Source organism: Pan paniscus, chromosome 12 (assembly GCF_029289425.2).
Source record: "Pan paniscus chromosome 12, NHGRI_mPanPan1-v2.0_pri, whole genome shotgun sequence".
NCBI classification, from domain to species: Eukaryota; Metazoa; Chordata; class Mammalia; order Primates; family Hominidae; genus Pan; species Pan paniscus.
This window is the reverse complement of record NC_073261.2, coordinates 25,183,121-25,207,724: the sequence shown is the minus strand read 5'-3', so window position 1 is coordinate 25,207,724 and position 24,604 is coordinate 25,183,121. Positions and strand designations below refer to the sequence as shown.

At 39.6% G+C, this 24,604-nt stretch overlaps 1 protein-coding gene across 1 annotated transcript in view; it reads left to right on the top strand.

Annotated features, from left to right (window-relative positions):
- Positions 1–24,604, top strand: part of SLC9A4 (solute carrier family 9 member A4) — a 63,112-nt gene that overhangs the window by 20,870 nt on the left and 17,638 nt on the right. Inside the window, exons 3-8 of the mRNA XM_003804450.5 lie at positions 9,467–9,726; positions 11,279–11,496; positions 14,105–14,307; positions 14,876–14,962; positions 18,234–18,304; positions 20,165–20,326. Of these exons, the coding sequence (XP_003804498.1) occupies positions 9,467–9,726; positions 11,279–11,496; positions 14,105–14,307; positions 14,876–14,962; positions 18,234–18,304; positions 20,165–20,326 (1,001 nt within the window). The remainder of the gene's footprint in view (positions 1–9,466; positions 9,727–11,278; positions 11,497–14,104; positions 14,308–14,875; positions 14,963–18,233; positions 18,305–20,164; positions 20,327–24,604) is intronic.

Sequence of the window (24,604 nt, the reverse complement as noted above, 5' to 3'; positions counted from 1 at the left end):
AGAATTTACCCTTACAGGGATCCATGTGCATGGTGGGGACCATAGCTATCATGACTAGGAGGGTTGGTGGTCACAAAAAAGGCAATTAATTACGATTAGGACCTCAGCTATCAGTGTCAAATGAATCCATAAGATTTAATATTATGACTACAAAGAGCCTTCTTACTTTGGTTCTTAAGGACAGTTAAAAATCAGTACATTTAATGAACTGACATGGCTATAAGGTTTCTTTATTTTATATGAACTGGTATAATGTTAGCCAAAAGTATACTGTAAAAAGTTAAGGATGTTACTGTAGAGCACGACTAAACATGATGCAAAAAATCTGGTCAATAGATAAAATTAAAATAGAATTCTAACAAGTATTCAATAAATAAAAATGAATGCAGGAAGAGACAATAAACCAGGAGTGAAGGAAGGGAAAATAAAAAAATATATAGTAATATGGTAGATCTAAAACTAACCATAATAATATTACATTAACTGTTAATGGACTAAACGCTCCAATTAAAAGCCAGAGATTAACAGAACTGATTATAAAGCAGGGCTCAAATATATTCTATTTATAAGAAATGCAATTTAATTATAAAGGCATAAATAAGGTGAAAGTAAATGGATGCAAAAAGATAAACCAAGCAAACAATAAGCATAAGAATGTTGATTTGGCTACGTTAATATCAGTTAAAAGACATAAAGATAGAAAGTATTACAAAGATAAAGAAGGATCTATCATAATGATAAAAAAGCTGACTAATCAAGAATACCTAAAAATTGTACATGTATATCCACCTAATATTAGTGCAACAAAATACATGAATTAAAAATTGACAAATTGAAAGGCAGAAAATGACAATTCTATAATTTTAGTAGGAGATTCTAATACCTTTCTCTTAGGAAATGATACTAAAATTAAGTAAAATATTAGCAAGGCATGGAGAATCTGACTATTATCAACCACCTTGCCCTAATTCCTATTCATAGAATATTAGGCCCAACTACCGCAAACTCAACATTATTTTCAACTGCTTATGGTATGCTTAATAAAAATGGCCATACATTTGACAACTAAAGAAGCCTCAATAACTTTAGAAGCCTTGTTACCATACAGAGTATATTGTTTTTACACAACAGAATTAAAAATATATTTAAAATATCTAGGAAAGTCTTAATATTTGGAAATTAAAAAACAAACTTCTAGATGTTTCATGGTTCAAGAAAGAAAATAACATTTTAGATATCTTTTAAATAACATTTAAAAGTATCTTTTAAATAACATTAAAAAGTACTCCCAAAACAGAAATACTTCGAAGTGAATTTAACAAAGATATGCTAGATCCTTTCATTGAATATTATAGAACATTGCTGGCAGGAATTAGAAGACCTAAATAATGTCATATTCATTAATGGAAGAGTAAACATTTTTAAGGTATCAGTTTTCTCCTATTTGATCTATAGATTCAATAAAAGCCCATCAAAATCCCAGAAAACATTTTAGTAGAAACTGACAAAGCTGATTCTAAAAATCTGTTTGGAAATGTGAATGACCTAGACTACATGAAGCAATGTCTAAAACTAAAGAACAAAGCTGAAAGACTTATTTGATGACTTACTATAATGCCATGATAATTATAATAATTCTACACAAATGACAATATTAATTAAAGAATAGAGATATAGACTATGAAAGAGACTGGAGAGTTTAGAAATAGACTTACATATACATGGCCAATTAATTTTTGGCAAAAGAACTAAGGCAATTCAATGGAAGGCAAAGTCTGTTCAACAAATGGTACTGAAAAACTCTGGTATCCATGTGGAAAACATGAAAATCACCCCTAACCTCAAGCCATATTTAAAAATTAACACAACATGTATCATAGATGAAATGGAAAAGGTATAATTATAAATCTCCTGGAAGAAAACATGGAAGTAAAATCTTTATGACTATAGAAACAAAGGCTTTTTGACCTTGGAGTAGTCAAAAGACAGGAAAAGCACAAATTAAAACACACACAAAAAAGAAAAAGCAATGAATTGGATTTTATCAAAAGAAAAAAATGCTCTTCAAAATGCACAATCAAAAAAGCAAGCTACATATGAAAGAAAACATTCACTATACATGCATTTCACAAAAGACATAGAGATATGGAAATAATTTTAAATAATTTTAGTTCTCAATAAGGCTATAAACAGCTCAATTAAAAATAAGAAAAAGATTTGAACAGATACACCATAAAAGATGATATATTCATGGCCAGTAAGCACATGAAAATATGCGCAACATAGTAATCAGGGAAATGCAAATTAAATCACAGTGAAATGCCACCCATCCATTCAAATGACTAGAATTTAAAAAACTGACAATATCAAGTGTTGACAAGGATATGGAGCAACTGGGAATCTCATACATTTCTGGTGGTGTTCTGCAGTAGATAGGGTTTGTCCAAATCTACCCTGAAAGTCCAAGGAAGCTGAGAGGCAGAAAAAAGGGAGGGATATACCTAGTTTTTAGAAATAAACATTTAGCAGAGACTTAGGAACAGAAGCTATGCTTTTGTCTTCAGCAGTGATGAGATAATATGGTGGAGCACTGTGCCATTAGCTCCTAGACCCAGGGCTTATATACCATAGAGAAGGAATGTGTAGGACAATTGTAGGGAAAGGCAAGAATGTTGTATAAATCTGTCTATGGGCAGAATTTATGGGCAAAGTTGTTTGAGCTTACTGTACTTACTTCACTTACTGTAAATCAAGGGCACAATTTATAGTACGTGCTTTTACAAAAAGAACAGTAGATAAAACAGAAATCTTAGAGGCATTCCCAGAACTGGGATTAATCAGAAATCATCATGGTGGATTAGCATCCAAGATGAGGTTGCTTCAGGCTCCACAGGTGGGTATGTAAAATGATATGATGACTTTGTTTTGTTTTTATTCTATTTTTGAGAGAGAGTCTCGCTGTGTTGCCCAGGCTGGAGTGCAGTGGCATATCTCTGCTCACCTGCTCACTGCAATCTCCATCTCCCAGATTCAAGGGATTGTCATGTCTCAGCCTCCTGAGTAGCTGGAATTACAGGCACATGCCATCACACCCAGCTAATTTTTGTATTTTTAGTAGAGACAGGGTTTCACCACGTAAGCCAGACTGGTCTTGAACTCCTGGCCTCAAGTGATCCATCTGCCTCGGCCTCCCAAAGTGCTGGGACTACAGGCATAAGCCACCATGCCTGGCCTGATATGATGACTTTGAAAAACAATTTGGCACTTTCTTAAAACTTTCACGTGTCTACCATACTACCTAGCCATTGTACTCCTAGGTATATACGCAAGAGAAATGACAACATAGGTCTACAAAAAAGGCTTGTACATGAATGTTCACAGCAGCAACATTCAAACAGCCAAAAACTGGGGAGTTGGGAGTGGACAAATATTCATTAACAGGTAAATAGGTAAATAAATGAAGAAAATATGCCATAACCAGATAGTGGAATACTACTCAGGTATGAAAAGGAAGGGACCGCTAATACCTGCAACAACTTGGGTAACTCAAAAACATCATGCTGAGTTAAATAAGCCAGAAAAAGAGAGTTCATAATTTATTATTCAAACTATATAAAATGCAAATTAATCTATTGTGACAATAATAAATTAGAGATTTCCTGGGGCCAGGGTCGGAGAGAAGGATGGACTTCAAATGAATGAGGAACCTTTCAGGGTTCTTGGGATTGTTCTATATCTTGACTATGGCGATGGCTTTATGATTATCTACAATGCCCAGAATTCATTCATTTTAGATGCAGTTTATCATATGTAAGTCTTTCCTCAATAAAGTTAACAAGAAAAAAAATGTCAGCACATTTGGAATTGACTCTTCACCTCTGCTGAGCCCTGGTCAAAGGACTAATGTTTTTAGTCATTGTGTGAGTCTCTGTGTGTTAAAAGGGCTTTGCAAACTTTTACGGTGGCATCAGCTAAAGGATCACAATTATTATAATGTTGGAAGGCTTGGAGAATCTGTTAAAGGTAACACAAAAGGACCGTTTGCTGAGACAATGAGTGAAGAGGAAAAATCTAACCTTGTTCTCCATGGGGCTGTGGACATATTTGAGATTTAGCATTGGCTGAGCTTTTCCCTTCAGTGTATAAAAGACACACACACATTATTGTGACTTGAAATGAACCCAAAGAAAATCTTTTGCAACTATAATGTTACCCAGAGCCTGGTAATTTGAAAGGTAAGAACTGTTTTTCGTGCAGTAGTAAGGATTGTGATTGTAAATGCAGTCTTCTTAATTATATGTACTACTTTAGCTTCTGAAACTGCCATGGCATCTTCCTGGCAGGGCACACTGGTGTCCAGAGACAAGGCTGGCCCAGTTGACTTTTTCCCAGGCCATTGGGACAGTCTGGGTAGCTACTAATAATCTAACAAGCTATGTAAAAGAGTTTTAGTTTGTGGCAACAATATTCAAATCTTTGAGTCTCGGTCATATTCTCTGAGTTTCCTTTGGATTTGAGAGTCAAATAAACAGGTTCCACTTAACCTCATTCAGACTTTCCTTTTCTGGGATTGTGGGGAGTGTGTGACTCCTCACTGTGGCTTCACTCCTTTCAGTGTGAGCTCAACTCCAACAGTGCAATACTCAGGCCTTCTAAGACCCATATGTGGCAGAAAGTGAAATTGGACAAACAAACTCACCGAGTCAAGACACAACCACTGAGATTCTTTTGGATTCATTCAAAATCATACGTCACATTTTTTTTCAAATACTCAGCCCAGGTTTTCTTAAAGCATGGCTTCAGTTTGTTTAAATAAAATAGACCAGGATTTTAGCAGTTTTGTAAGGTGTGATTGATACACAAACAGACCAATAGATGTTGTCCAGGTCCTTCATGGATCAGACGCTCAGAGTGCATTAAATGTACAAGAGTTTTACTAAAGAAACTCCTGTGAGGGAAAATGGGGAAGAAGCCCAGGGGGATGGGAGAGCCCTCAGGTCGCAGTGCAGAGTGATTCCAGGGGAAGGAGAGAGGGAAGGACAGAAGCTGGATGGGACTGTCTTTGCTGCACTTCTTAGAGAGTTTATTAAGCTCATCAGGAACCCACAGGCTAAAACACATATCCAAGGAGTCCTTTGCCTTCCAGGAAGGGGCCTATCTCAGTGTCCCTGCCAAGCTCAGGCCTTAGCTGAGAATGGCAGATGGGCATCCCCGCAGTTAGAGATCTGAGGGGCTCTGATGGCCCCAGATAGAGAGATGGATGATAGACAGCAGATGGATAGATGATATATAGATGGATAGATAGATAGATAGACAGATAGATAGAATTAGAAAATACATATCTGTAGTAGTTTTCTCTAGGAGGGATTGTGGGACATTTGTGGGGGTTTCCCTTTGCTCTTTTGTTTCTGGACAATTTCTACACTTTTTCATGTATATTCTTAACCAAATTCAGTTTAAGATTTCTGCAAGTCTTTCTCTTTTTAAGTAATTCTTTTCCTAATACGAGAAATTCACAATGTTCATGGTATGTGTGTGTGTCTGTGTGTCTGTTGCATGTGTCTGTTGCTTGTGTGTCTGTTGTGTGTGTCTATTGCATGTGTCTGTATGTTGTGTGTGTACTTGCTTGGACCCATTGGCACCAAGCTTTCTGATTCTTCTTCATCTTCCCCAGCTTCCTCTCCTCCCAGAAAATACACTAGAAACTTATCTTTGAGGGAAGAAGGCAAGCCTATTATAACCTTCTGCCCACATTCCCTTATCTAAACATGCTTATTGGCTGCTGGTTACTTATTACGTTGAACAGTGAGCACTAATTCGTACACTCAAAACCTGCATCCTAGGCTCTCTTAAGAAACATGATTGAACCATTTGGGGAATAAGCCAGAGTTTAAGACCTTGTAAAATTCAAAATAAAATTATTTGTGCTCTGAGAGATTTATAACGAAAACTTCTAGTCTGTAATACAAGTTAATTTCACAGTATGGTCATTTTGTTTATAAAAGCTGTACTGGGTGAAATAGTGTCCCCTCAAAAATCCATGCTCACCTGGAACTGCAGGATAGGATCCTAATTGGAAACAGTGTCTTTACAGTTATCCTTATTGAAGGCGAGCTCGCACTGGACTATGGTGGGCCCTAATCCAAAGCCTGATGTCCTTATAAGAAGGTGATATGACACAGAGGAGACACACAGAGAAGACCAGGTGAAGACGCAGGCAGGGACTGGAATGATGCACTCACAAACCTAGGAACGGTGAGGACTGCCGGCAGTCACCAGAAGAAGCTCATAAGAGGCAAGGAAGGGCCCTCCCCTAACGCCTTCAAGGGGCGCATAGCACTGCCGACATCTCGAGTCCAGACTCAGTCTCCACAACAGTGAGAGGATACATTTGTGTTAATTTGAGCCACCTAGCTTGTGGTACTTTGTCACAGCATCCCTAGGAGAGTCATATAGGAGTCAAGGTGACAGAGCCTTATGGTAGAGGTGCTTGTGGACAAAAATCTCATTAGCAGAGGGCCACTGTGCAAACTCCTCGTGTGGCCTCCCCCGTCAACAAAGTGTATTGTCAATGAAACTTCCTAGATGAGGACTGATGACACCTGAGCTACTTCAAGACATGCCCCTCACTGCCAGCTCACATTCCCAAGCCCAGGGCCACTCTGTATGATGTTTGATATCTGCACATAAGGGAGTAACAAAAAGTGTACAGTTACATGGTGACTGCAGCATAAATATGTCCATCCCATAACCTCCTGCTGCTTTTGCTTCTATCTGTCCCTAGAGGACAGCTTCCCTCAAACAAACGTGAGGCATTCTTTAGAAGGGAGAGCAAGGAGAAGGCCTTTGTCATCAATGCACTCTGACTGTTCATGATTATGAAGAAAACAGGACAGCAGCTTAGGGACAACTTTGCACATGAGCAATCATTTACTGCCAACCTCTCTGTGGAAAAGCAACAATCTTTTTTTTTTTTTTTTTTAGTAAGATAGAATTTCGCTCTTGTCACCCAGGTTGGAGTGCAATGGTGCAATCTCAGCTCACGGCAACCTCTGCCTCCCGGGTTCAAGTGATTCTCCTGCCTCAGTCTCCCGAGTAGCTGGGATTACAGGCATGCGCCACCATGCCTGGCTAATTTTTTTTTTTCAAGAGATGGAGTCTCGCTCTGTCACCCAGGCTGGAGTACAGTGGTGTGGTCTCAGCTTACTGCAACCTCCACTTCCTGGGTTCAAGCAATTCTCCTGCCTCAGTCTCCTAAGTAGCTGGGACTACAAGCACATGCCACCATGGCTGGCTAATTTTTTGTATTTTAGTAGAGATACGGTTTCACCACGTTGCCCTGGCTGGTCTCGAACTCCTGAGCTCAGGCAATCTGCCCACCTCGGCCTCCAAAAGTGCTAGGATTACAGGCATGAGCCTAATTTTTTGAATTTTTAGTAGAGATGGGGTTTCACCACGTTGGCAAGGCTGGTCTCGAACTTCTGACCTTAGGTGACCCACCCACCTCGGCCTCCCAAAGGGCTGGGATTACAGGCATGAGCCACCACGCCCAGCCAAAAACAACAATCTTTTATAATGAAGGTGATGTTATAGGGAATCAGCAGAGGTCGGGCTTACAGAGGACCTGGAGGGGCCAGAACTAGCTAGGAAAGGGGCTGGGGGAGGAATGGCTTCCTGCAGGCTGCAGACCACAGCAAGGGGTTGGTGTGCACACAAAGCAGTGTGTGGTTCTTTTGAGTCCTGAGGATGAAGCCAAACCCAGAACCCAAGGGCTGTCAGGCCACACCCAAGATCAGTGGTGACACTGATTGTCACTCAGTGGAGACACTAAGTGTCTCCATAAGGAAGATGATTCCCATCTTGGAGAGATCAGAGTCAAGCAGAAGGCCTGGGTGAGCCTGGCAGGGTGCAGCATGAGGGGCCACAGCCAGAGGGGCAATGAGAGCCAACTGTGAAGGTGAGGGGGCATCATCAGTTCTAGAAGGTCCACACAGTCCATCTATGCTTCTGCAGCACGCAGAATACCATCACGGCCACGATTTCATTGAGTTTTAGCTTCCGTCCTCTGCTCTGATTTTTTGCATTTTTCCTGGTGTAGATAGATGCTAAGAGGCAAGCACTGTGATTTCGCAGGACTCTTCAGGGGCTGATATTCCCAAAGGTCTTCATTTTCTGCAGAGATCTTCATTCAGCTCTTCTCTATGTCTCATTACCTGTACACCTGCTGCTGCTTTTCAGGAGCTAGATCATAGTTCTGGGCTATGGAGTGGCATGAAATAGTGATAAGTAGATCCCTGCAGCTTCAAAATAAATGTTGAAATAAATAGGGAAATAACATGAAAATTCAGAGTGTGTGTCACATAGGCTAGAGTCGTTTGGGGGATTCGATGAAATGATGTGTATGGAGGGTATAACGGTCTAGGTGCAATCAGGTAAGATACACCACATGATAGGTTAAATAAAAAATGTGAATGCATTATAAAATGTATTAACTATAATAAAGGCATAACTATAAGATATTAAGATATAAGGAAACTCTCTATGTACCCTAGGGCTGAGGGAGGGCCCCCAAGGAAGGACACGCTTGGGAGGGGTTCACCTTTTACTGGAGAAGGTGTGGACTGGCCACTGGGTAGCAGAGAAGTTGGCTGCTTTATCCAGACTGGAGTTGGTCTGGAGTTGGTGGGCAAACAATCGACCACCCTCCGGAAGGCAGGCAAGGCCAGACATCAGTCAGCAATCCCTGTGCCAGGGCTGCAGTGGGAGCCTGCACTTGGGAGATGGCAGAGAATCTTCAGAGGAGCAGGCTGCATGGGAGGACGGGGAGAAGGCTCTCAGAGCGTGGGCTGCTCGGGTGGAGCCCTGGGCCACAGACATGTGGCACGTGGGTCATGCTGGGGCTTTTTGCAGACAGGTTATCACCAGGCCAAAGCCGCAGGGTTGCAGAGGGATCACTTTCAGGGCCTGTGGCTCAGGCAGGATCCGCTGGAGTTCCTCACACCCACGTGGCTGACTCTCCCCACAGGCCCCAGAAAAACTGCAGGAAGGCCCTTCTGCCTGCACCTGAATGTCCTTTCTAGGCCCTCTACGGACAGAGCTTAACTAGGTGCTCACTTTAAGGAAAAATTGCTTAAAGGAATTCCATTGTCTATTATAGAACACAAATGGAAGGGTTCATTTGGAGTCTAGAGGCAATAAATTAACTGCCACTGAAAGCTTTGCAAAGAGACAGGCACGTAGTAGGTGCTCAGTGATTGGAAGTTGTGAGTATTACACTTTTTATTCAGTGAAACCGTGTACATCTAAATTATTGGGAATACAGTTAAAAGGCAGTCATCTTAGTATTTTTTGTTGTGTAATTTATTTTTGTGTATTACTTAACTAGACACAAAGCTGAGAATGTGCATGCAAAGTGTTCCTAGTTTCTATTCATAATTCATATTTGTTTACTCTCTTTTTTGCCTAGGTCTTATACAATATGTTAATTGCCTTTACAAAGATGCATAAATTTGAAGACATAGAAACTGTTGACATTTTGGCTGGATGTGCCCGATTCATCGTTGTGGGGCTTGGAGGGGTATTGTTTGGCATCGTTTTTGGATTTATTTCTGCATTTATCACACGTTTCACTCAGAATATCTCTGCAATTGAGCCACTCATCGTCTTCATGTTCAGCTATTTGTCTTACTTAGCTGCTGAAACCCTCTATCTCTCCGGCATCCTGGCGTGAGTACAAACCAAGGATCAAGTCACATAGTAATAGAAAGAAAGTTTAGAACCACATCACATGAACCAGGCATCTGGGAAAGACATAACCAATGACGCTAACCCTCCAACATGTTGCAGATTTAGGATCTTCTAAACTTTTATAAAACCTGATTCGGGTTCTTTGTCAAACCAACGTTCTTTCCAATGTCTGCCTTCATCTTCTTCTTGTGATTTGCCTGAGGAGGAAAGCATAGCAATTATCACGTCAATTTAGAAGGCTCAGGAAAGCTGGTACAGAGAAGATCCGGGGAAACTTCAAGGTTAAGTGCTCATCTCAGTAGTGTGTTTTTTTCCTTGAAAAGTGTTTTTTTTGTTTTGTTTTGTTTTGAGACAGAGTCTCGCTCTGTCGCCCAGGCTGGAGTGCAGTGGCACGATCTCGGCTCACTGCAAGCTCTGCCTCCCGGGTTCACGCCATTCTCCTGCCTCAGCCTCCTGAGTAGCTGGGACTACAGGTGCCCGCCACCACGCCCGGCTAATTTTTTGTATTTTTAGTAGTGACGGGGTTTCACCGTGTTAGCCAGGATGGTCTCGATCTCCTGACCTCGTGATCTGCCCGCCTTGGCCTCCCAAAGTGGAAAAGTTAATTTTAAAGTTGAAGAGAGGCATGCACGAGGGACTGACATTCCTGGGCTCTGCCTTCTGCTGTGCCCCTCAAACCACATCACGCAGCCATGGCTCTTCAGTGTGGGATGAAACTAGGCAGATGGGATAAGACTAGAAATCTACATTTCCTTGCTCTAATGAAAATATTTTTGAAATGCTTATCCTTATGTCCTTGTATCCTTGAGATGTTTATCTTTGAATGAGGCTTCTCAGCTTGGCTTATTATATCTGATGATGTTGTTTTCTGTATGGCATTATCTTTCTTTCCAGCTATTCAGGCAGATACATTTAATTTTATTGTAGAGAAATACCTCTTTCAATTAAATGTGATAGTGTAAACTCTAGGCATCTGTCACTTTCCCACCTGGAAAATGATCAAAACTTCTAAGACAAGGCAAGTTTCTTTCTCTTTCCCATACTTGCTTAATGGCTCTAGAACAGAAATATTTGAAATAAAGCCAATAAAAAAGAACCTTGCATTGTCTTAGAAGTTTTGATCATTTATGGCTGGATTGGAGGAAATGAGAACCTTGAAGAATTATTCTGTTATTTTGGTTTAAGGCAGAGTAACGCAGAGAGTGTGAGTTGGGACTGACAAACTCTTCGTGAAGAGGGCAAGAGGGAAGCATTCTGCATTGGGTGTGCCCATGCGAATTACGTGTCCTTTTATTTCACCGTGCCACGCCCACCTTCCCACCACATTCACCTTTACCTTGTAAAGATCTCTTAGGGAGGGAAAAGAGGGAGAAAGAAAATCTGCGGAAAATCTGCAGCCACAGAAGGGAATAAGGGAGATATTCCTGCATCAACACGGGCTTCATGCATCTGTGGCATTGCCTGTGGGGAGGGCGTTTTGTGGAGGGGGAAAACCTCATGGATTTTCTCTGAGACTCTGCTCCTTTTATAGAATCACAGCCTGTGCAGTAACAATGAAAAAGTACGTGGAAGAAAACGTGTCCCAGACATCATACACGACCATCAAGTACTTCATGAAGATGCTGAGCAGCGTCAGCGAGACCTTGATCTTCATCTTCATGGGTGTGTCCACTGTGGGCAAGAATCACGAGTGGAACTGGGCCTTCATCTGCTTCACCCTGGCCTTCTGCCAAATCTGGAGAGCCATCAGTAAGAGACGGCAGGGCTCCAGAGTCTCCAGTCCTGCTGCATTTTCAGTTCTCTTATTCCCTTTTGCAATGTTAAAACTGGAGGACTGAGTAGATGCTAACTGGTTTTACTGGTTAGGGTAGACTAGGAACCTGGTCGTGAGCAGGAATCTTTTCTGTTTGTTCCCTCAGTCAGCTCAAAGTAATTAGTGGTTGATAAGGTTCTGCACTGAAGCAAGGCTGGGGCAAGGAGTACTTTTTTTTAATTGAAGAAAGAAGTTTCACATCTACCTATTTAAATATAATTCAGTCAATGGAAAAATACATGTTTGTTACTTTTTATTTGGAGTTGCACCAATGTTTTTGGTTCCTAAGACCAACATATCCCTTGCTCTTCACTTCTTTGCAGATTTGTATCCTCTTGCACCTTAAATCAGATATGGATTATAAACTGTGGGCATTTATTTACACTTTCACTATAGGATAAGTGAGATCTCACAAATTGTATTCTATGGAAGACAAATACTGATAGAAAACATCCCCCTAAATAGTATAGGTGGTTTCATTTGAGGGTTGAGTGCATGAATGTGTGATATATAGCAAACAAACAAATCAGAAAGTGAATATTTTTAAAAGAGCTTCGTATTAATTAGTAAGAACAACTTTAGAGTGTAACTGGCATCACACCTGTAAAATGTAACTAATCTTTTAAAATGAGAACTAGTGGCTGATGATTTATCTTGTACATTTATGTTTCAGGAGCTAGAAAAGAACATTAAGCACTGAACTACAATATATGTGTTGCCTTTTGATTAAAAGCAAGTCTATTTTTAAGTGACTTGACTAATATTTGAAGCGTTATGTTAAATGACTTTGACCAATATTTTCAAGCCAATTACTCAAAGAGAAATTAGGCGAAATGGCTGATAACCTATCTTGAACATATTAAATTCAAATTCATTTAGGATGGGTTTTAGGCTCTAGAGGAGATTAACAAGAATACAGAAATATTAAAATATCTATAAGTAACTCTGAATATATATGTTTGTTGGGCTCCTTAGGGGAGAATAGAGGAAGCTGTGATACAAGTTTATTATCTTAAATCATTATCACTGGCCTTATCACAAACTAGCTGTTTGATCTTGGACAGACATGTAACTGCTCAAAATCGTCTCCCTCAATCACAGAATGATGGATTTGAACAAATTTCTTAGTTCCCTTTCAGTTCTAATACTCTGGGACTCCGGGAATCTATAGGGGAGTAGAGCTAATGCCAAGAGAAGTAAAATTACAGAGCTTTAGCCCAGCCAACAAGAAAAGAAACTACCTAGGAGAGGATTTATATTGCAGGAACCTCAACATTGTTAATCCTTCATGATCCAGCTCAACCCCATACTCTTACAATTGAGGAAACTGATGGAAAAACCACCAAAACAGTGACAAAATTGGCCACATCACAGCAATTGACAGAGCCAGGTGTTGGAATCTGGTTCTCCCGCTCATAGCCTGTTCTCTTCCCACCCTGACTCATCACAACTAATAGTAGTTCACACTCGTGAAGGCTTGCTACATAAAAGGCTGCATCTTATGTTATTTATGGATGTTAAATTTATTTAACCCTTACATTCACATTCTGAGAGAAAAGCTATGGCTACCCCATCAAGCAGATGAGGAGTCTGAGGACAGGAAATGGTTAAGAACCTCGCTCAAGGTCACATGACTGGCATGGAGAGGAACCAGGACAAACACAACAATATTTTAAAAAGTAAATTCACTTATCTTTTGCACTATCCATGTGCCTATTATCAAAGAATGCTTGCTGGCAAGTCTGTATGACGAGACGCACATGAGGATGTGGAGAGTTTTATTCTACGAAGTGAAACTCTTCTTTGATTCATCAGAGCTTTAGTGAGGACCTTTCCTAGCAGGCACCACTGCATTGGTGGTACCTAGGTTATGTGAGCCGCTTGGGGATGAAAACCAATGTGGTAGAAAACTCCTCTATGTTTCAAGCAAGCTCTTCCACCCTAAACCTTCTGTTTGAGAAGCTCACTGACAGTAAGAAGCGCCCACTCACCCCCCAACCCTTGCCAACTTCCTTCCTTGCTTGCATTGAACCTCAAGAGGGACAAGCCAACAATAAGGGATTTGATTGTAGAGACCACGGTCTCTAAGAGGACCCCTCTCATTTTTAAATTACAGACCTCCTTTGGATACCCAATGAGAATATGAGATGATAAGAATGCATTTATCCCCCCCACCCACTCAACAATATCCTTGCTTTGACTAGTTTTGAAAGGCAGGACAAAAATTATGAATATAGATTAGAAAATATATGCCTTACATTAACAAAATCAAGATTTTATTAATTTAAACACATAAATGCAGGCACATACACACAACACGTGCCAATAAACTGCAGCGAAGATTCCCACCTGAAGTGCTACTGTCTCACAGCTAACAAAGTGAGAAGCCATAAAAGATACTCTACCTGGGATAGACAATCATGGGTGTATGATGGAATTAGGCTGCGTTGTTTGCAGAGCACACGCACACAACCTCAGTTCACTAGCTCTGTATCTCTGCTCGTTCATGATCCTCTGCTCTAATACATATTTCCCCCTTTCTAGGTGTATTTGCTCTCTTCTATATCAGTAACCAGTTTCGGACTTTCCCCTTCTCCATCAAGGACCAGTGCATCATTTTCTACAGTGGTGTTCGAGGAGCTGGAAGTTTTTCACTTGCATTTTTGCTTCCTCTGTCTCTTTTTCCTAGGAAGAAAATGTTTGTCACTGCTACTCTAGTAGTTATATACTTTACTGTATTTATTCAGGTAAGTAGATTTCCCTTATATTTAAAATAAATAGGTTATTTCAGGACAATGTAGTAAATTAGTAACATACAAATAAAGGCATTTTATCTGATCTTCAGATCTGTGCTCAATACCCAAACTAAATTTCTGGAGATTTCTAGATCATGTTTGTGACCATCCTTTAACTTCTAAAATGTATTGCCTTTTAATCAATACAGCATATTTATCAAAAGATTCCTGAGTAACAGGTGACTAATAGTCACTCCATATTTCTGAAAATGAGATTCCAATTAGTACTAGGTAGCACAAGTTTTTGTTTTAGTTTGGGAGTTAGCTCTTAATGAACTAATGAAAGTTTATTTTAATGGGTGAAACCGAATTCCTATATTAAAATACAGGCAGTATATCTATTTTTATTGCAGTACTTAAAGGAATGGAAAACTGAAATGAACATTGCAGCATTTATTCTGTAATAGCTAGTACAAAAACATATAGATTGGACATTCTAATAGTTTTGTTAATAAATTTGCTCTCTCTAGTGACAGTCTTCATTACAACAAAACCCTTTGTTTTGTTATTTCTGATCTAGGGAATCACAGTTGGCCCTCTGGTCAGGTACCTGGATGTTAAAAAAACCAATAAAAAAGAATCCATCAATGAAGAGCTTCATATTCGTGTAAGTTATCTCATAGTCACAATTAATACATTAATAAGACATTTCCCCTTTGTCACCATGAGACGTGTGCATACGTCACTAGACTTCATCTTTCCTCCCCCACTCTACCAAGAGTGACTGTATAAGTTTCCTATGGCTGCTGTAGGAAATTGCCACAAACTTAGTGCTTAAAACAATGCAGATCTATTGTCTTATAGTTCTGGAGGTCGGAAGTTCAAAATCCAGTTGTTGCAGGGCTGTGCTCCTTTCTGGAGGCCCTGGGGAGAATCTATTTCCTCACCTCCCACAGCTTCCAGAGGCTGCCTGTGTTCCTTGTCCCATGGCCCCTTCCATCTTCAGAGCCCGCAAAGGCTGCGTCCCTCCAACAATGATCCTTCTGCCTCCCTCTTCCACACTGAAGGAGCTTTATGATCCCATTGCAGCCACGTGGATAGTTCAGGAGACTGTCTCCAGCTTAAGATCAGCTGATTAGCAACCTTAAGTCCATCTGCCACTTAATCCTCCTTTAAACTAAACTACCATATTCACAAGTTCTGGGGATTAAGACATGGATATCTTTGCAAGGTCATTGTTCTCCCTACCACAGTCTGCCCTCTGTCTCCCAAAGATTCATATCTGTTCCACATGCAAAATATCTTCCTTCTATCCCAACACCCCAAAAGTCTCAATACACTGCATCATCAATTCAAAATCCAAAATATCATCTGAATCTTATCAGTTCAAAAATCCCAAATCTCAATATCTCCATCATCTAGAGCAGGGCTCAGTGAGGCTCTGGGTATAATCTATTCTGAGGCTCAGTTTCTCTTCATCTATGAATTTGCAAACTCAGGAAACAAGTTATCTGCTCTTAAAATATATGGTAGGACACTCATTGAATAACAGTTATAACTGTTGCCTTTCAAAAAACTATGGAGATAATGGAAGAAAAAAAGGAGTCATCGATACTAAGCAAACTTCAATGTTTCCTGGGCAAGCTCTATTTGGTTCCAAGGGCTGGGAATCCCCTAATCTCTTGCAACTCTTTGTTCCACCCTCTGGGTTCTCAACTTCACCTTCTGAATCATACTTCCTTTTTTTTTTTATAAAGGTAGCATAAATTTGCAGCTGAGTAATTTTATCAGTCTATTTCTTGCTTATAGAATTGTGAGGGTCCGACACCTTTCTTTCATTTTGTCCTCCTTTTTTGTCCAAGCTGGTGGTGTTTCCATCAGGGTTCAACAGAGAAGCAGAGCCAGTAGGATGGATGGATATAGATATAGATAGATATAGATATAGATATAGATATAGATATAGATATAGATATGGATATGGATACGGATACGGATACGGATACAGATACAGATACAGATACAGATATAGATATAGATATAGATATAGGAAGAGATTTGTTGTAAGGAATTGTTTTTCACTAGTGTTAGGGCTGGCTAGGAAAGCCCAAAATCCAGGGGACAGGCCATCCAGAAGAGCAGGCTGGAACCCTCAGGCATGAGCCAAAGCTGCTGTCTACAAGTAGGATTTTTTCTTCATCAGGGAAGCCTCAGGCCTGTTCTTAAGACATTTCAACTGAATCAGTCCCACCCAGATTATCTGGGGTCATCTCCCTTAAGACAACTGATTATGGACTTTAATCAGATCTATAAAATACATTTACAGCAACATCTAGAGTACTGTTTGATTGAATAAACGGGGACTTGCCTGTCTAAATTGATACCTCAAAATACTATCACAGTGACTAACATTCAAAATTGTCCTGTTTGTTTCTAAAATCACTGTTCCAATGAAATATGGGATCCTCTGCCCTTTTTGAATATAGGAGGGGCAAAGGGTATTACTTCTTTTGCAAACGTGTCCGAGTGGCAGATTTTAGTGAAAACATCCCAGTCAGACAAAGATGAATATGACATTGGGCATGGTTTCTACTTGCTTGTTTAAGTTCAGCACAACATTGAAGGGATACCACTGTGTACAGCTCCAAGGAATAGAAATGAGAACTAATGTCTGAAGGGTTGTAGGTGGGGACTTCAACTCAGTTAATGAAAGAGCATTCTGACAATCATTTCCTGATTGGCACACCCGAAGCTGAAGTGGATGTGTCTAACCAGTGATTGGGAACATGTGGCATAGTTGCTGTACATGAGATTCAAGCTTTGAGGAGATAGTTGAACCTGAAAAATTTTAGGTTTCCTCTATCCCTGAGAATTCACCATTTTAATACTAGAGAAACTGATGAATGATGAAGTCTTCCAAAATCTACCCTAAAGTTCATGGTCAAAGTGACCTAGGAAATTTGGTTATTTAAATTCCAGGAAATCCTAATGAAAAATTTTCAAGGCCATTTGAAAATAATTAACAGTAAGGATAAGTAGTGACTGTTTTAAAACATGTAACAACTTAACATCTATCTTTATCTCCTATGATTTATTATTTCGACATATTGCATAATCCACCTAAGTCCATGGAACTTGGATATTTCACTCTTCTCTCATTTATTTTTCTTTTCCTCAAAAAAGTTATAATTTTTGGTAGAAGGTAGTGAATTAATTATTTAATAATTGATTTAATATTTCAATCTGTTTTTCAAAACAAAATTCAGAAGCCAGTATAGACTTCAATAATTTCAAATTTAAAATATTTGGAGACTAATTTCATAATTATTTTGAAGATTGCACTTTCTCCTAAATTTCCATAAACAATTTTGGATAAAACAAATGCAATATAATTTGCTTAAGTGGTCAAATGTAATCACCCAGATCAAACGAGCATATTAAAATGAGAGATACTTTGTTATTCTATGTTATAGTAGAATATTAACAGAATTATATTTTCAGAAATTATATGATTGGATAACAGTGTGTTCTTTTCTTCTGCAATGAAATTAAAAGTAAGTTATTACAATTATTTAATAATATCTTAAATATGATATATTTTATTATTATTAATTATCCTCCGAATGATTTCAGTAATGAGAAATTTCCTAGATCATTCTAGAACAGTATTATCCAAAGCAAATGCCAGGTGCCCTGTTTTCATTACGTATTATGTGAATTATGAAGAAACTTATCTACAGAGTCTTTAAACCAAAGTTGAAATTACTATGAAATTACTATGAAAGGCATCAAATATTTTATTACATGAACACAGTGATAGAAAGTCAGATAGGCTCCAGAAAATTAAAGCTTCCTTTGTTTTTTAAAGTGTCTTAGTTGTCCTGTGTGTCTTTCAGAGTTCGCGTTTCTCCAGCAATCATTTTCTTGTGTTTGTTTGGCAGCTGATGGATCACTTAAAGGCTGGAATCGAAGATGTGTGTGGGCACTGGAGTCACTACCAAGTGAGAGACAAGTAAGGAGGCTGAGGGTTTCACTCCCTGACAAAGGAGGCTGAGGGTTTCACTCCCTGACAAACTTCTAAAGGTTCCATTGGAAGCTGGGCATAAAACCAGAGAGAATTCAGGGAATGGAGACCAGGAAGATAAAGTGTTCCTGAGCCGTCCCCTACAGGAAGCGGTTGAAAGTCCAGGGCATGCTAAGCCTGGAAAATGAAGAATTGTCAGGTGGAAGACGCAGTTGACTTGGTGTAGGTTGTTTCAGAGAGAACTAGTACAGCTAGTGGGTAGAAATTAGAAAAGTAATATTTAAGTTAAAAACAAGGACAAGGTTCTCAATGATAAGATCAGCTCTACCACGGAATGGCCAGCTTAGAAAAGGAGTTTAGAAAGGGAGCTTAGTGCCTCCTTAGGAATCCTGGCAAGGGATTCCTCCATTGTTGGGGAGGCCATGGTGGAAGATCTTTAAGATTCTCAAATATAGTAATTCTTTTTTAAAATGCCCAAATCCCTCTTCTTCACCACATCTCACCTTTCAGAATGTATTGTTTTACTGGACTTAGTTTCCAGTTCAGGAGGGAGGTTGCGGCTAGAGTTGTCAGTGAGTAGCTGGAAGCTCACTGAGGATGGGGCTCTGAGAAGCTCTCGCTCTCGTGGCGCAGGCAAGGAAAAGAAAGTGCGGAAGGAGATTGAGAAGAAGTGGTCAGAGAGGCTGGCAGCGAAACAGGAGCGAGTCAGGGTGTGGAGGGCGCAGAGGGAGGACCCAGCACGTCAGGAGACACAAAGCATCCAGTATGGGAAGAATGAGGGCAGCCTCTGGAGTTGAACAGGACAAGGTCAAGGCGAGCTCAGTGAGAAGAAAGTCAGGGAGGGTGTTATGGTTGGGGAGGTGATTACCGTGGGCTGAGAATACACAGGAACCGTGGCTTCTCATGAGGGCAGAAAACTAGAAGACAGAAGATCGACCCAGTTGGAATAAGAGGAGGCCTGGTCTGAGCCGAGCTCGGACAGCAAAGCTCAAGAAGCCAGCCCCTAACCCTGGAGGGGCTTAGCTGACAGAGCTTGTGCACCTCACAGACCAGGAAACCAATTGCCAGATAATAAACCAGCAGCCCGGAAAGCTATGTGCCCCTCTGGAAAATAAAGCAGGCGGGCAAACTACTCTTTGAATGTAAAATGATTGAAAGTGTTGAAAATTCCAACTCCAAACAAATGGCTGACTCTGAAGGCACCATATGCATAGCGCAGCTCAGTCGAATGGGCTGGCCAGAGGTTCCTTACAATAGTCAGCGGCCATCAGTCTCGCCTATTCAGAATCTCCATCATTCAGGCTATTGGGACATACGTAGGGTTTTTTTCTTCCCCTTAATTGGTAGGATTCAAAATGATCTGCAGCATAATGGGGCAAAACTACTGTAACTACCGGGCCATTTAAAGTTATTGGGTTCTGGTTGAATAGGCCAGTATTACTGTAAGTGCAGCTGCCACTGTTATGCGCTATTAGAATGGAACACTTGTTCAAAAGCTTCAGCCCCCTCATTTCTTCTCTTACAATTGGAGCTGAGCTGCGCTGGGCCTCCCCCGCGCCTCACTTATGCACACTTTTTGCCCTGATTGCAGCTTGTCCCTTCCTTTTGTTTAGCTGATTTTCAATGTATTCAGGCCAGTAGGCCATTCTTTTTTTTTTATTTTAAAAAATGCATAAATACTATGAATTTTTTTAAAAAATGTGTTCAAATGCTATGAATTCCAGGCACTGTCCTGATGTTTCTTCAGAATAAAGTTAAGTAGTAAGTAGTTTGTTTCAAGAGAAATGCATACTTAACGTAACACATACAGACGTTCAAGATTTCCAAAATGTCGGTTTTCATTTTTAGGTTTAAGAAGTTTGATCATAGATACTTACGGAAAATCCTCATCAGAAAGAACCTACCCAAATCAAGCATTGTTTCTTTGTACAAGAAGCTGGAAATGAAGCAAGCCATCGAGATGGTGGAGACTGGGATACTGAGCTCTACAGCTTTCTCCATACCCCATCAGTGAGTCATATCTGTTCTTTGTTCTAAACTTTCACTGTCAGAATTCCAAGGGACACTGACTCATTGCCTCATTTAAAGGTATACGAGGAGTAAAGAGGCAGAAATATAAAGAAGAAATTATTTTTAAAATATGTAATCTAAGTCTTGGAATTTTTATGGCTTGGCCCAAGCTCACATATTTCACCTAGTTTCTGAAAATTACTTTCTAGCAAATGTTGCTTCCTTAGAGTTGTATGACATCTTTCTTTGGGAGGGAAGGGCAAGCGAATGTGTAGAATTGCAGCATATTTTACAAGACTGTCTCATTTTCCTCCTGACATGACCCCCGTGCATGTGATTCTGTCCTTCCTACCATTGTGTTTCTTCCCATAAGCCATTTCTCTTCCTCTTTTACATGAGAGATGAGTTAACTTTCTGAGATGATAACTTGGATTTGGGAAGGAGTGATGATAGCAAGAGGTGGGGTCATTGGTGGTCTATGTAAAGAGAAAGTTGTGTTTGTAATTGCGTCTAAGGCGAAGGTCTACATGAGATTGTGAAATTTGTCTTGAGTCTATGTGAGACCAGCTTGGAGTAGAAGCAGGGAGTTGCCTGGATTCCTGGGGAACAGGGAGTTGTGGAAGCAGGACATAGGGAGGGGTGATACTGGAATATAAACCCATCATTACAAGATGATTTCCTATGCAACGTGGTAGAGCCTCTGGTAGCCACTTGTCCCAAGAGCTGGCTAAATACTTCTTAAAGCTGTTTTAACTCTGACCTTTAATGAGAGCCCCTTCAATGTCAAAAGAATTCATTAATTTCCTAAAGATGCCCAGTTTTTCTCCAACAAATGATTTATTGGGAAAATTAATCACAACATATATTTAGGATAAAGAACATGGGCCCCCTCCATCCTGTTGTCTTCAGCAGGTAAAAACACTTGATCATATGCTTCAATTATGTCTTCACATTTAAAAAGGAAGTTGGAAGAAGAGCTAAGAATAGGTAGCAATAAATTTGTCTCTATTGCCTGAGTGTTATTTCTGAGATAACACCTTCATCCCTTGCCTGCTAATAAATCAGAAACACCCTTGCATTTCTTACATGGGCTGAGAAGAATCCTAACTAAAAGTCACTAAGAAATAAGGCAGAAAGCTTTGTATTATACTGAGATAATCCCTGAGGATATCTCAGTATAATACAAAGCTTTCTGCCTTATTTCTTAGTGATTTTTCTTTGAGGGTGGTGGAGGGGTTGTTGATTTGTTTTGATGCTGCTCATCACATGGCTTTAAGGAAACTTCTGATATTAAAATGGAAAAGTGTTGACAAATATATACTGGCAGTGCTCTGCTGCATCACGGTGGAGCCCCAGGCAAAGGAAACATCAGGCATATTGATCCTCTATTATTTAAAATGTTGATATTATATTCATCAGTAATTTTTTGCATTGACCTTTATTTCTATAAATATTGCATTTAAATCTGACTTACCTTAGTTACTGAGTTTTTTGCAACCCCCTTGCATTTGACACCTTTGATCTAATCCTGTCTGTTAAGACACCTCCTATGTGCCAGGCACCTTGAAGCAGACACAGGCCTTGCCCTCATGGACACCATACTCTGGTAGGGTCATGACGTTAACAAAAAAGGCCACACAAACATAATCATAAAGAATAGAGAGCTATGCAAGTCTATGAGAGGTGCACCTCACCTGGGCTCCTTGCCTTTGACCTGCTCACTGAAGGATGAATGCTGATTAATGCAGTTTAGACCATTTCACTTATGTGAGCCCTTGGTTTCGGAAGGTATGGGTGCTTATCTAAATGAGAATCAGTCTGCCAGGTGGCAAAGCATATTTTGAATTTTTGTATTACATTGCATCAGTCATAAGTATTTGCCTTAATTTCTGATCTCAAGGCAATCTTTAAACCAGTTTTATTTGGAGTGGGGGCCTGCCGGTTAAGTCAATTATTTCTTTAGAAATGAATTTAAGATTAGTGAGAGAGCCTTATAGGTATGAGATAATTTTTTTTTCCTCATACACCCCAAGCAGTTAGTTAACTGGGGTGGGAGAGATTTTTTAAAGTTGATATTTAATACATATTTAGTATTTAAATTGCCTTTATTTGATCTCATCAGAAATCTGTAGGACGTCAAGCAAAAAGGAATTCCTCTCCTGAGATCAAAGCAGCTAATTTCTTACCAAACAAACCTTCATACAATAATAGGAAAAAGAAGTGTGTACTCAGCTCGCTTTTTATTATTCTGTATGAGATGATAACAACAAAATGCACAGGTATTTTTTTCTTTAGAAGTTCAAGCAATTGTTCTACAAAAGGTTTAGATTTTCAAATTCTATGACCTTCAGGAGAACACTGCCACTACGGTTGTCTATTTGCACAGTTTGGATGATGTTGATTTTTTGGAATCCCATTGCTTTTACATACATTATCTTATTTGAGACTCAAAGCAATCCTGTGAATAAGTAGAATATGCACTTTGATTACTATCTCAAATATGAAGCAGCTCATCTCACTAGTGAGTGGTAAGCTGTTAGAAATTATCAGAGATAGAGACCCAAGCTGATTAAAAGTGTTGAAGCTTTACACATTTTTTGATTAAAGTGATATTAAAATATAAAATATTTATATATTTATAGGCATAACAAACGTAACAACCATGCAACTTCAAAATGCATTTTAAAACTCCCAGATAATTTTAATGTGTCATTTTTTCAAAAGAGGCCTAAAGTAACTTCATTGTAGTCTAAGAATTTTCTAATGGATTGCACATTGACAGGTATAAATTCACATTTCCACATTCTCATACAGAAGACTAGGATGCAGGTTCTGATGCCATTTTTCACTTCCACAGTGGAACACTGTATTTTGAGGAGCAGCATCATCTCAGCCACTCATCACTCATTCCAAATGTTGTTCATCTTGGTGACCTCTGTAAAAACATGCTAAGCAGCTGCACACAGGGCTGCTGGTGGGTTCCGCTGTGTGCACCGCAGGCAAGTCTTCTTGTCCTCTGAGCCCACTTTTCCTACAGACTTCACATCTTAGCTGCTTAAAAAAAGATGCGTTCTTCTAAATAAATTCCCAAGTCATATTTGATATTTTGGAACTTCATCCTATGATGTGTGTATTCTACTAGATGTTATAGTAGAATTGAAGCTTCTTTTTACATTATTATAGCAACCGACCAAAAGAGAAAAAGAATGAGGGCAGACTGAAGAGAGGTTGATTGATGAGAACAAATATACACTTGGAGAAAAGAAATAAGCTCTGGTGGTTGATAGGACTGTAGGGTAACTATAGTTAACACTAACTGTACATTTCAAAATAGCTAGAAGAGAATGATTTGAATGTTTCTAACATAAAGAAAAGATAAAAATGTAAGGTGATGGATATCCCAATTACCCTAATTTAATTATACGAATGTATCAAATTATCACATACAGCCCAAAACTATGTACAACTATTATGTATCAATATAAAAGATAAGTAAGGAGAGTTATGGGAAAGATGAACGTTGTATTCAATATACGTAGGTTCAGATTTTTCCAGTTTGATTGAAATTATTGCAGAACTTTTATTTAAGGTGATGAAGGTCTCCTTTATGGATAATGAATGAATGGTCCAGTGACAATAGTCTTTTGGTTTATGAGTTGACTTGATATAGAAATGATCACTCATTCAGTTTTTCTAAAGCTGTATCTCCTGTGCTTGTGCTGTGAGTATTTCAGGGACGATTTTGCTAATGAAGTGGCATGAAGAAAACTCCAGGTATCACCTTGCCCAAGTGAATCAATTCTGTAGCTGTAGAATGATAGCTGATATAATTCCATAGCTGCAGCTTCTCAGTGTGGCTCCATGAAGGGAAATGCCTTTGGGATACCTGGAACCCCCATTCCAGCCAGAGCTTGAATGGACTTTAACTAAGTTCGCCCTCCCCAAAGTGGTCAGTTATAAACTGGGAAGAGTGCCAAGTTAGAGCTACTGCTATATCAAGTGTAACTTTACCATTTCCTTTATCAATGGTTTTCCCTATTAGGTTGTTTCATAATGAACACATAAATGGAACTATTTGACTAGCTGTTGTTTCTGCTTAGCAGTACCTCACATTCACCACATTAAAGGAATGTGTTCAGATTGTGGAAGTGTGTGGGCATGTCTAAATCGAATAAATGTTATTTGAAGGACATTTAAACAGTTAGGTTCAAATGCCCTGATAATAATGTTTAGATCACCAAGGGTGGTAACTGTATATCAATAGAGGTGGCATTTGCA